This window comes from Caretta caretta, chromosome 5 (genome assembly GCF_965140235.1).
Source record: "Caretta caretta isolate rCarCar2 chromosome 5, rCarCar1.hap1, whole genome shotgun sequence".
In the NCBI taxonomy this organism is placed as follows: domain Eukaryota; kingdom Metazoa; phylum Chordata; order Testudines; family Cheloniidae; genus Caretta; species Caretta caretta.
Window position 1 is genome coordinate 66,583,044 of NC_134210.1, and position 14,175 is coordinate 66,597,218.

The 14,175-nt window shown below is 40.1% G+C and overlaps 1 protein-coding gene across 2 annotated transcripts in view; it reads right to left on the reverse strand.

The window, feature by feature from the left end:
• The window catches only part of LOC125637190 (uncharacterized), a 62,787-nt gene that overhangs the window by 2,954 nt on the left and 45,658 nt on the right, over positions 1 to 14,175 (reverse strand). For both annotated transcript variants that reach the window (XM_048851383.2, XM_048851382.2), the window contains exons 7-9: positions 8,704 to 8,861; positions 7,063 to 7,105; positions 1,760 to 1,946 (exon numbers count right to left, since the gene is read on the reverse strand). In XM_048851383.2, coding sequence (XP_048707340.1) covers positions 1,760 to 1,946; positions 7,063 to 7,105; positions 8,704 to 8,861 — 388 coding nt within the window. The remainder of the gene's footprint in view (positions 1 to 1,759; positions 1,947 to 7,062; positions 7,106 to 8,703; positions 8,862 to 14,175) is intronic.

The window sequence follows — 14,175 nt, forward strand, 5'->3', positions numbered from 1 at the left end:
GAGATATTCAATTTGCTGGAAAATTTTAAAAGTTTTTGTTTCAGGTCAACCTGAACTGTTCAGCCACTGAACTGAAACATAAGTTATTTACACAACTCTACTTAAATGTCCCAGGAAGCTGATTCAAAGTTTATCAAAGTTTGTCTTCCAAATTGTGAGTCCTACATTAATAGTCCTACTGACATCATATCAGGTACCAAGGAGATACCAGTTAACACATTGTCAGTGGAAACTGTGTTTGTAAGGTACCATCTGCAATAAGATTGGAACAGTTCAGAAAAGGAGTTAGGATAGCAAGAGAAGATCCACTACAATGTCAAAGAAAGCTGGTTTGGTTTATTTTAAACAATAGTGTATTTAAAGACCAGAAGGGCATGAGGCTGAGAAGTTAGAGCATAGAACTAACCTCCCAAAATACCTGATCACTAATTCTAGTTCTGCTACTGATTCACTGTATGACTTTGGGCAAGTTTCTGTCTCAGTTTTCAACCCCAGAGAGATATTGTAAGCACTAGTTATTTCATTGTTGTACAACCCTTTGAAGCTAAAGAGTGCTATATTATTATTATTTATTATTAAAGAGTGCTAAAGATTATTATTAAATTATAATACAAAACCTCTTTGTTGACTGAATTGTAACAAATAGTAAAATACTGTCCAATACAGCAGCTAAATGTATTTCCCCAATAGGCAGAGGAATGAGAAAAGAGTAGCCAATCAGGCAGGAACATACAAGGTGAGAGAAATCTGAAGTGTATAAGAAAATCACACAGAGTTAACAAGTTTTCTAATGTGTGCAGCTAATGACAGTATATGTGCTATCATGTTGGGGGCTTGGCCTCATCCCCTAGCAAGCTTACCATTAGGACCAGACATCCAATTAGTGTTGCTACATATGCTGAAGGGCAGCCTGGTCCCTCAACATGTGTAACAGGCAGAGCTCCACCCTCCTCCTCTCTGCAGTGTACCTGAAGCCCTAGTGAAGTGGTCTGTCCTTTGATCTGAGAGCAACCCTCTTTAGTGCCTCCTACCTCCAACTCCTCAGGACTGGGAGCAGCAAATTTCCTGGCCCTGAGCCTCATCCCCCTTTCTAGGTGACTGCTGCCCCCCTCCCTGCTGCTCCATCTTCTTGAAACACCCCTTCTCCCCAGTGCTGTGCTGGTCCCAAGTGCCAGTACTAGTTCCTGGGACCCAGCTTCCACCCTTACCTTGGGAGTCTTCTGTAGGGGACCCCTGATGGCCTTGCTGTCTTGCTGTCTTCAAAGGGTGGCTAGTGCCCCCCACTCCCCCAATCTTGGAGGAGCTGCCAAGGGGAGTCACTACCTTCCCAGCTTACAGAGCACCATGAGCAGGGTCTGGCCCCACCAGCAGACTGAGCTCAGCTGGCTCTGGCCCTGTTGGCCCAGTGGAAGTTCTACTCCCCCAGTGGATAGAGGAGTTTCCCTGCCTACATAATGGAGAAATACCATAATCACATGGAAACCTGCTCCAAGCAATAACTCAGGGCAGTTTGCAGCAGAGTGTGCTGTCAGTGGGATGAAGCTAAGGAGCTTGAGCAATTTTTGACCCGCTCTGGCAGGGTGGCTCTTGTCACTAACATTCAGCCAATACTGCTTCACTCTCTAACCTGCCAACCCCAATATGATTTCTTCCAGGAAGGGCACTATTTCACCTTTAGAATAATAAAATACTTGTATTAAAATAGTGTACACTCTTTCATGTTAATATGAATCATTTAAAAACAAGGAGTATCACCTACCTAGGGCATGTGTGGAGCGAATGCCAGCATAAAAATACAAACAGCCATCCTTCAGAATGCAGTAGTGCTGAATCCACACATCCCTGGTTTTGTCCAGTTGGTGGAGGAGACCCAGACACTCTGGGTTTTTGATAGCGAGGGGTGGAAGGCTGGTGTTGTGTAGGGTGACATCTACCCATACGTGATTCTGTAGAGTTAACACAAAATAGTTTCATGAGGAGCATGCTTTTATTCTGCAAAGGCATTAGCCCCAAATCCCCTGTTCTAAAAATAGCTTTTATTGCTACTGTGATTTGGAACATCAAGGGTTCTGGAAACGCAATTAACAAGCATATATTTTATAGGAACTACTCATCGTCTTCTCATTCCTTCTTAAAGGAATTCTTTGTCTTTTTCTGCACATATTCTACACTTCAATTTTTGTTAGTACCAAAACTGTACTAAGAGGACTATCATGCTAGCTGTTTTGGAAGTTGCATGACTTCATTTCTCCTTATTTATTACTTCAGTACTCACTGTTGCCAAAGATAGAACTAACGATCATGTTCTGTCCTCAGATACTTTCACATCAACAGGAGTTGCGCAGAAATATCTGAGAACAGAATATGGCAATGAGACTTGGATGAATGCATGACCATGTGCTAGATGTCTGTGGTTGGCCTTCCAATTCCATTCTAGAAGGTGGAATCTTTTTGGCTAGTCAGGGATTTCTTTAGAGCCATTTCTAGAAGATGTAAATGTCCAGGTGCTAATATTATAGAACAGGCCACAGAAAGTTAGCAGAGCTAGTAAAAATCAGGAGGAAATACACAAAAGGTCATTTAATACAGCTGACCTGCCTACAATGAGTTTAAACAGGAACCATGTAATTTCCCTCCCTCTTTTTTTACTTATAAAGGACATCTGGATCCAAACTTCTACATCTAAACCTAACATGCTTTGTTTATCTGCAATTTTTAATGTTGCGTCAACCTATGTCATTGTCATCTGAAGTCCTTGGGGAGAGTGTCTGTAATACTGGTAGCATCCTGCTCTGTTTCTGTAGGGGTTTTCTTTTTCATTCAATTATTTCTTCCTCATCCTTGACAAGCCAGAGAGAGAGAGAATAGAGTTGATCCTATATAGCTAGCTATATTCTTTACTGTGAAATGGAAACCTCCTGGGGCTTACTGCAGCAGAGTGCAATAGATAAATGTAGTGTTACACCGTGCATTAGTGGAATAGATATCCCCATCTAGGTTCATTAGGAGGACAGTGTCAGTGTATTAGTGTGTTGAGTCACTGCATTTGAGATGAAGTATTACAGGCCTGTAACATGTTTTTGCTGGTGGTTCTAAAAATTCAGTTACAGCACCTTGAGTAGCATTTCAGACAATGCAACAAAAAGCTTCTCTGCTAAACTGAAAAATGAATGCAAAGTTCATTTAAAAAAATGGGAGAAAGCAATTAGCTGAAAACAATACTTACTAATGAAACAAGCTGTGCAATGAAATTAGTATATAACCCTCCTACCCCAAAAGGGCTATTGTCTGCTCAGAGACAAAGCTAAAAAGTCAAATCAATCAAAATAAGCACCCAGTAACTTAGAAAACAGGTCCAATAAATGGCTAATTATGCTGTTAGTGGCTGAATCAAAGTAAGATCTTTCTATTGCAAGAGATAAGATGGACATTGATAGCTTAAAGCCTTTTTTATTATGATGTTTCCTATCAAACTAAAGTAAGATTATTACTTTTTTTGCTTTTAAGTACTTTTTGGCTTGTTTTCTAAGCTATGTTTATTTTTTATTTCTTTGGTTTTGGGTGCATAATTATAATTTTTTGTATTTATTTAATTTACTTTGTTTTCAGGCCCAGTAGATTAATTTGCATTCATGCTCTAAGGTCAGATTTATTTGGCCCCAAATGTAGATTTTGTAATAATAAGCTCCTATAAAATCTGAAACCAATAGAAATGTTTCTATTATTGATTTTATTCTAATGGAAATAATTTAAAAAGAAACAACTAAACATTTCCCTTGAATGTTTGCAAAGCCATCCCTGCAGCACACTGATTGGAGAAATGACTCTTACGGAGAAATGGACTATAATCTAAAGCCTAACTAACTAATTTAAACTGCGAAAAATAAACAGCACGAATATTGAAAAGTAAATTAGATTTTTATAAATTCTTCCCTTTTTACTGATCTCGGATGTAGTTTTTAATCTAAATAAGAAAATTGTTTTAAAATTTTGATTTATTTTCTTGACAGTGTCCTTTTAAAGACATTTAGATTTTTACCGTAGGCTTGACCCCCAACTTTGAATGATCTCAGCTAAGGCTCAAGACCAGAGAACAAACAGGCTCAAAATCTACCCTTATTTAAAGGGATACTATCAAGATAAATATATTTTTTTTAAAAGCTTGAATGTCTCTGTAGTGGAAGAAGGTAGGAATTGGCAAAGGTGGCTTCAAGAAGTCTTTGCAGCTCCTGGATCTTGGGGGTGTTCAGGAACTGTTTGCTGTAAATTGTGTCAAGAATACATAGCTATATAAACAGATAGAAAAAGGAGTTGAGGTGTATCATATAATTTACCCTTCTTCATCTTTTTACACTTCTGAAAATAACAAACAGACAAAAAAACAACCAACCAAGCGCATGCGCACACACAACACCAACCAAGCAAACTTTGTTGTCAATGCATTTTGTCTGCTCTGACAGTGGATGCTAGAATGGCCTAAAATGAGTCAGATGGCTTATAGTTACATCAGATTTCTTTAATCAGTTTAAACCATTGGTGGCAGCAGACGGAATATTGAAATGACATCAACCACGCATCCTTTTCCTTGTCGAAGATCCTGACGCAGACACTTAGAGAGGTGGCAACAGTTTCTAATATGGCTCCATACCACGTAATGATTCCCACTACACTGAGGAAATCCTCAGGAAGCTGATGTGCTGAGACCACAGGCAATGCTGTTTCAATTGTTCTCCCCTGTCTATCTATATTGTACCATCTGTTGTCCTTTGCCTCGTACTACATTGTAAATTCTCTGGGGCAGGGATTTTTTTTGTTCTGTGTTTGTACAGCACGTAACACAGTGAGGTCCTGGTCACATGACTGGGGCTCCTAGGTGCCACGGTAATACATATAACAAGAACAATATCTAATTAATTATATACCAGACATATGACCCTTTTGCAATTATTGACAGGTGGTATGATTCAAAGAGAGTAATGAGAGGGCAATTTTCAAAATGAAAACCTGAGGATGACATTGCCAGTCTCACAATACATCTCCTGGCCCAACTTTGGGATAAATCAAAGCAAGCAGCAAGGAAGGTTATATGGCAAACATTTACAACCCCCTTCTCTGTTTCGCAAAAAAAGCCTGCTACATCTAAAGATTCTGCCCTTAATTATGTACCCACCGCTCCCATGGAAGTCAACGAGAGCTTTGTGCATAACTGAGGGCAGACTTTGGTCCTTAGCATGTGTGTGGTGCTGTATATTTTAAGAGTTTTGTGCAAATGGCATAGAATCATAGAACTGGAAGGGACCTCGAGAAGTCATCTAGTCCAGTCCCCTGCACTCAAGGCAGCACTAAGTATTATCTAGACCAGTGCTTCTCAAGCTATCTGATGTGGGGGAGCGGCAATTTTTTTTTCCGATGTGCACGCAGACAGGCAGCCCATGGCTCGCAGCCTGGCACCGGTCCGTGGACCACCACTTTGAGTAGCATTGATCTAGACCATCCCTGACAGGTGTTTGTCTAACCTGCTCTGAAAAATCTCCAGTGATGGAGATTCCATAACTTCTGTAGGCAATTTATTCCAGTGCTTAACCACCCTGACAGTTAGGAAGTTTTTCCTAATATCCAACTGAAATCTCCCTTGCTGCAATCTAAGTCCATTGCTTCTTGTCCTATCCTCAGAGTTTAAGAAAAACAATTTTTCTTCCTTCTCCTTGTAACAACCTTTTACATACTTGAAAACTGTTATCATGTCTCCTCTCAGTCTTCTCTTTTCCAGAATGAACAAACCCAATTTTTTTAATCTTCCTTCATAGGTCATGTTTTCTAGACCCTTAATCATCTTTGTTACTCTTCTCCGGACTCTCTCCAATTTGTCCACATCCTTCCTGAAATGTGGTGCCCAGAACTGGACACAATACTCCAGTTGAGGCCTAATCAGCGTGAAGTAGAACGGAAGAATTTCTCCTAGTGTCTTGCTTACAACACACCCGCAAATACAGCCCAGAATGATGTTCGCTTCTTTTTGCAACAGTGTTACGCTGTTGACTCATATTTAGCTTGTGGTCCACTGTGACCCCCAGATCCCTTTCCGCAGTACTCCTTCCTAGGCAGTCATTTCACATTTTGTATGTGTATAACTGATTGTTCCTTCCTAAATGGAGTACTTTGCATTTGTCCTTATTGAATTTCATCCTATTTACTTCAGACCATTTCTCCAGTTTGTCTAGATCATTTTTAATTTTAATCCTATCCTCCAAAGCACTTGCAACCCCTCCCAGCTTGGTATCATCCAAAAACTTTATAAGTGTACTCTGTATGCCATTATCTAAATCATTGATGAAGTGAACAGAATAAGACCCAGAACTGATCCCTGCGGGACCCCACTCATTATGCCCTTCCAGCATGACTCTGAACCACTGATAACTACTCTCTGGGAATGGTTTTCCAAGGACCATGCTAAGGACCAAAGTCTGCCCTCAGTTTTGCACCCACCTTATAGTAGCTCCATCTAGGTTGCATTTCCCTAGTTTATTTATGAGAAGGTCATGCAGGACAGTATCAAAAGCTTTACCAAAAATCAAGATGTACCACATCTACCGCTTCCCCCCCAACCACAAGGTTTGTTACCCTGTCAAAGAAATGTATCAGGTTGGTTTGTCCTGACGCAGACACTTAGAGAGGTGTTTTGTTTTTGACAAATCCATGCTAATAGCTCAGAAATGTCCTCAGTCAGCTCCTTGAGTATTCTAGGATGCATTTCATCAGGCCCTGGTGACCTGAAAACATCTAATTTGTCCAAGTAATTTTTAACTTGTTCTTTCCCTCTTTTAGCCTCTTCTGATCCTACCTCATTTTCATTGGCATTCACTACATCCAATTTTATACAACTCTGAGGCAAAGAAGTGTAACAGACACCATTCCACAGATGGGGAACCTGACACACAGAGAGATTGAGTTGCTTGCAGCCCCCATTGTGTCAGAGACAGGAGTATCACTCAGGAGGTCCTGTTTCCTAATCTTGTGCTCAATTTACTAGATTAGTTTGCCACCCAAATAATAAAGCATTACCTGATGGACAGGATGCACAGCTTTATCCATAGCCTCCAGCCACCTACAAAATGCCAAAAGAAAAAAGAAAAAAAAGAATAACTTGGCTTGGTACAATGGAACAAATATCCTTCACTGAGTCTTTTCGTTTGCTGATATGGACATCTTTCAAAGACACGTGCAACATTGAGGACCATCCTAAGGCTTGAAAATATATAACTATATATACAAACACACACATAGGCTTAGAGCGTTATTTACAAGATGACACTTCTAACTAGCAGCAGAAATAATTTGCCAGCAACAGACTAGGCTTATTATAAGTGCAGCAATGTTACAGAAAATGGATTCTTTTTAATACAGTTTATCTGTAGACAAATTAACAATACTTTCTGTTTCTTTTATTACTAGGCTGAGTAAGAGTTGGAGGTAAACTTAAAATACTACAACAAACTGGGTATTTTAAAACAAAGGAGACTGATTTCCTGACCAGGTTGTGCAACTGTTTGGTATGATCACCCCACCACAACTACACTATGCAGACCGCATGTTGTTGTTATTTCTAGATTTAATTACTTGGGAGGTGCTCAGATACTATTATAATAGCAGCTATGTAAGTACAGAGCTATAGATGGATGGATAGATGAGGTTGGGTGTATCAAATAATCCATCCTTCATCTCTTTACATTTCTGGAAATACAAAAGAAAGCAAAAAGCAAGGAAAACTGGTTTCAAACACATCCTAACTGCTCTGACAATGGATGCTAGATTGTCTTAAAATGAGTCAGGCTGTCTGAAAGTGTTGCTTAAAAGAAACATTACCTACATGCAGTTTTTTTTTTAAAACAGTTTAAAACCCTGGGTGGCAGCTGAAAGAAAGCAGTAGATTTCAAAAGCTCCCTAAGATTATGTCTATGTTGCAGCTGGGAGTGTGCTTCCAAGCTCCAGCAGACAGACACATGCTAGCTCTGTTTGAGCTAGTGCACTAAAAACAGCAATGTGGCTGGGAGCAGCATGGACAGTACATTCCCGGGGGAGACTGGGTGGGCTAGCTTGAGCCGCTGTCCTTGCTACCCCCAGCCACACTGCTCCTTGAAGCGGGAAGCACTCTCCCAGTTACTGTGTAGATAATATTCCCTAAGTGAGAGACAAAACCAACGCTATGGGCAGTGAGACCAACAGACTCTTGTAAGTGGGTTACAAGTTTTAAAATGGGGTAAAAAACCAAATGTGACAGGGCAAGCAGAGGGGATGGTAAGGAAGGGACTGTGCTCTTTTTCAGTGCTCTGCTGGCCAAAACATTGAGTGACATTATACTTGAGTGTGAAATTATGTATAAACAAGTAAAAATCCATGAGAGGATTTACAATTCCATTTAAGTAGTGGGATGAGGATATGGCGGTAAGAATGTGTGGGGTGGGGTGAGGGTGATTCTCTCTTAAGGTCACAAAAATCAGGCATGTTTTCACCCAGGGAAATCCTGAGTGGCATGAGGACATTATTTGTTCTGAAAACCTGTAGAAAGCTGAAAAATAATTTTTGGGACCTTTCAAAATCAAACCCTCACTCCTATAGATGAGTGACAGGTGTCTTTTAGAGAAATTTTTGCACAAAACACCCCCACAAGCTCTAGAAAAAACAGTAATATAAATAATTGTTTACCTTTTCATCTCTTGGTTTGAAGTTGCACAATAGTAGAAAATCTTGTTTCCAGTTTGAGGCATGCATTTAAACACAAATGGTTTACCCAGGCTGCTGTCAACACAAATTTCCGCACCTTCTAACTTTGTTACATCTAGAGGTTTGCACTTTCCTTCATCCTGTAATTGATGAGATAAAGGTGAAGGAAGCTTTGCCATGTCTTCAGAGCACAATCATGGGGAATTTAACTGTTTCCTGAAATATGAAAACTATCACTTTCCCAAGGCCTGGGATAAACTAACGAAGACATTTCCAAAGGCACAAATAGGAGTTTGGTGCCAAACTGACATTTGTGCCTCTGAAAATACTCCCCTAATTTTCATTTTTTGTGGCAGCTGGAGGCTCCAGAAAACCTCCCCTCCCTGTCGATTCACTCAAGACAAAATTTTCAAACATGGCCTCTAAATTTGCCCCTGCAATTTTGCTCTCGCAACCATTTTTGCTGCAGCAAAATGTGTTCACGCATCTTCCAACTTTTGGGGGCACAACAGCAATTTTCAAAAGCATCTTCATGGGTGATTTAGGAGCACAAGCCTCTTTGAAAGCCAGTGTGGCTTGTCCCTTACCTTATTTCTTTGAAACTCTAACTGTGCAGATCTGAGGTACCAAATTCTTGCACTCCCAAAATCGTGTGCATAAATTAAAAGGCTAGATTGCAGTGCTTTTGAAAATATGGCCGTTAATGTCAATCTCTAAGTCAGTAGTTTTCCCCATTAGCATCAGACAACTTTCAAGAGAGCCCATTTCAAAGTCTTTTGGAAAGTGTTTTAAACTGCTTTGCTTTTTAACTATTACTGGAGTGCTGACAATTGCATCAGATTTGCCAGTGGCAAAATGGAAGCTGACAATTACTTTTGGGAAACAGGGGCAGCATTAGTGCTATTAGCATAATGCTCAAATAATGGGATTTTATAAACTAAAAATGCATGAATTATTATGAAATTGCATGACCTTTATCAATAAGGGACAATTTTTCAAAAACCACAGGAAGTGCTTATGTTGCATCTGAAAAATATACACTCAAACAAATTCTGGCATGCACAAAGTATCCAGCTGTGTGTGTAAAATGAATATTTGTGCATGTAATAACCTCTGGGCATATGTGATTACTCATTTGCACCTGTGCATGCCTTTTTCTGCAGAAGTAAAATAACTACCTAATTTTGAAAAGTAGAATCTAAAAGCACACCCGTAAGCACATTTCCTAAATCCTTGTGCTTTTTTCCCTCTCTTTCATAGCATCCAAAGTCAAAGCCAGTACAATATCTGAAAGGCATTCCCGACAGTCAGTGCTGTGTGACCTACTTTATAAATAATACTTTCAATCACAAAAAACACAATGAAATATCAGCATAACTGAACGATATGTTCAGGCTCCAAACCTTGCCCCTGAATAAGCAGTCTTTGAACAAGGAGTTCTGCAGGATTCAAGGTGATGGAATTCTAACTTCAGCTCATGGTTTGTGTCCCCTGCTCCAGCCCACAGGCTAATGGCCTGGACAACTGCTGTGGTAGTGAGGGATAGGCCATAGAACCCATACAATGGCAGATTCATACCTTCCCTCCTCCAGCTCCTTTTCTGTGCTCTCATAGTGAGCCCATGCAGAACTCCTTCTGCTTTCAGGTGTATGTTCCCTTTTATGGACCCCTAGATGGCTGACTCCCAAGCAATCATTTTCACTCCCTTTCAACCTTATGTGCTCATAAAGTGGGTGGATCAGATCTGGGGTTTACATTTCAAAGTAAGATCAAATGTCCTTTATTTGTTACCTCCTAGTTCTGTTTTTGATTAGCTTGAGTTTCGAGGGAACTGTTTCTCCAAAAAAAGGAAAGCATTTAGCAAAGCGTATCAGTCAGTAAAAGCAAAAGCTTATTTGAGTCTTAGAAAGAGACCAGTGAAAAAGATGGACGTGTGTATCTAACACTTCATTGAATTAATTGGTCAGTAATATAGCGTGCACAGCTACATGTTCTCGAACCAGCCCTATTTTATTTGGTGTAAACACATCCAGTGAGTAAATGACATGCAGAGCATTTTCAAAGTGATTTGCTATGATCAAAGGATTTTGTTTGAATAGAGTCAAATTGACTATTCTAGTTAAGCTGCTTTGTGTAAGAAGAGGAAAGAACTGGAGAGCTATATGAGCACATTTCATTCCATCTGCAGCAAGTGAACTCAAAATCAAGAAAAGGGATAAAAAATAAAAGATTAAAAATAAGCTATTCAAGAGAAGGCAAATCCTGAGGAGATGGTGCAAAAATAACTTTACCGAGAAAGAAATTGAGTCCTAGAAAAGATATTATGAAAGGGAATCTGAAATGCAGCCAAAAAATTAAACAGCATTAGAAAAAGTGAAAGTGAGGGATTGGGCGGCTCAGGAGACTAGCAATGGGAAATGTAGGCAGCCATCTCCAGATCACTGGATCAGCTTTGGTTTAGTGGCAATTGGAAAGTACCTCTTTGCCTGTTATCTCCTCCTATGTGTCCTCCCATTTTCTGAAACTCAACATGTCAGAAACTGAACTCTTCTTTCCTCCTAAACCATCACCCTTCCCCTCTTTCCCATTGTAGCTGAAAACTCCCTGTCACTCAAGTTCTCCACCTTGGGGTCAGCTTTGACTTCTCCCTATTTTTCTAACTTTCAGAGTCTCTCGCTGACTCCTGTTGCTGCTCCCTGTATAACATCTCTAAAAGCAGCCCCTTCTTCTTTGCCTTTGCTGCCTAAAATTCGGATTTGAATCTCAATAATTTCTTGGCTGTAGCCTTCTCCTTTATGGCGTCCTTTTATCTCTCCTCTACAGGGTGGGGCACACTTACTGGGAGAGCATGAGACTTACTTTTCCTGTCAATAAATAAAAGACTTTAGTCTCCAGAGCTGTACACATGGCACCTTTCACAAATATTAATTTAATGTAAAAATACTTAATTTTTGAAAACAATAGACATCTAAAAAGAGGAATAAATCTTAGTGAGAGGAAAAATAGCTGAGACAGGCCAAGAAAAAAGAAAAGAGTGTGACTAGGTCTCTGGGTAATAGCATGCAACCTGCTGGTCTGCCAAATGCAACTTATGCATCACATCAGTGAACAGTATTTTTTTATTTATCAATGAGAGGAATTCAGAGGAAATGGAGGAGACTCAGGAGTCAGTAGCATTTTAAATGTAAATTGAGAAATATGTCCTGTAGCAGTGGGAGGCATGAAAGGTGCACAGAAGAAATCAGATTGTATGCTGTCTGTAAATAATGTGGCAGCTCCCTGACTGTGATGATAAAGCTCTGAGCAAGAATGAAGAACAAACACAAGTGGTATCTCTACAGGCAATGGCTCAGTCCTAAATCTATTTATAGCTAAGCCTTTTATATGAAGAGCTTAGGCTTAGCAATGAATACCCGGGCCTGTATAAGAGAACAAAGGATTGGATCTTTGTCAGACTGAAAGGCTGTGAAAGGTCCACACACAGTAGGCAGAAGATTTCTTTCTTGTTACAGTAATTGGAATCTGAATATACCAAAAGAAATTAGGATAATTTAAAAGGACTCTCTCTCTCATTCTGATGCTGTATTGAGTGTGTGTGCAATCAACAGAGAGCATGTACCATATTGTCTGATTTTCACACAGTTGTATTAAGCTGTCATCTCTGTAGTGCACAGTCCCAAAATGTAGAGGTGAAGTGGAGGCTGATTTGGCATTTTGGAAAGTAGAGGGCTACCTACGTTAAAGCTACCTGAAAATTGCTCTGTCCAATTAGGAAGTGTTTTCACTTTATTATTCCTAATTTTCCCCTGTTCTGTACAGCATGGGAGTGAAGTGATGTGTCAAACTCAGATATGAACAAAGCAGAAGAAAGTAGACCTGCATCCATCTGGTCAGAGGCATGTGTCTGTCTGTGTGTAAATGTTGCTAATATTAAGCATTGTTTGGTCCAAAAAGAAACAGAAATTTGATGCTTTCATGTTATTCTGAACAAGAAAGATGTTGGGCAAATCTACTAACACAGGCATCTCCTAATAAAGGCAGTTGCACGCTGGCTAGCAACAACCATCCAAGAAACAAAGCAAAACCATTCCACTGAAGAAACCACCATGAATGAGGGAGAGACCTAGATTAGGGTCCTCCTGGTTGGAACTGGTGCTCCATAACTATCTATATGGCATCTAGCTACCACAGAGTTCAATGCATTAAATATATCTTATGTAGAGAAGAGAAGATCGATCGAACTATTCAGATGGATTGGCATAGGCTTTGTAATAGAGACAGACGTGATACAACATCTCTCATTCAGGCGAGATGATGTAATACTTGTTTATTAGACTGGGCTCTAATCATCTTTATTGGCTGGGAGGAGATTCTGTTGTTGTGAAATGCACAATCCACTCTTTCCTCACTCCCCTCAGTACTCAAGCTGTCACGCAGTCACCCTGTGCCTCAGGGCTTCCTACAGGCACTGAACCTGGGAGCCTACAAAATGCAATTTTTTTTAAACTGTGCTATATATAACTACGGTGACTGATACAAAGTGTATTGTCTTCTCCTTCCCTGAGATACTGGGAGTACAGAGAGACTCCTTAGTGAAGGCAGCAGTGTACCTACTGCAGGTTTCTCTGTGGCATGTTTCAGAGTATTATAACTGTGAAAGAAATATATGGAAGGCCAGAATTGTGAGACTTGGGCTGCATGTGCTGGAGGATCTAAATGGAAGAGTGGTATCAGTTTTTATTCTTCTGTTTCCATCTTCATTCATGTCCAGGCCCTCCCTAGATCACAGAATTATAGAAATGTAGGGCTTAAGAAGTCATCTAGTCCAACCCTCCATGCCGAGGCAGGATTAAATATACTTAGATCATCCCTAACACCATGGGTGCTGCAGCATCCCCTGGCTTGAAGTGGTTTCCATCAGCTACAGGGTTTACAATTTGGTTCAGTGGCTCTCAACACCTCCAATATAAAAATTTTTCCAGCCCCCCGATCTAACAGGTGTCTGTCCAACCTGTTCTTAAAAATCTCCAGCGACAGTGATTCCACTACCTCTACAGGTAACCTGTTCCACAGCTGAACTATCCTTATAGTTACATTTTTTCCAAATATCAAATCTAAATCTTCCTTGCTGCAAACTAAGCCAATTACCTCTTTTCCTACCCATGCCACTTCTGTCTTTACATCATCTCCAAAATTTGTTCCATTCCCAACCAAGACATTAATCCATATTTTGGTAATTTCCTAGCCTAATTACAGAAGCCTCCTTCTCTCCACCATCCATTCTGTCAATTTTCCCACCTCCAGGCCATCCAAAATGTTGCCATCAAGATCATCTTCCTTATTTTAAAAAGTATGATTACAAAGCACCACACCATTCTGAACTGGTGGAATTGAGAAAGCAGATGGAATAAATGAAAACGTAATAAAGTCTGAGCAACTGAAGGGCACTAACTC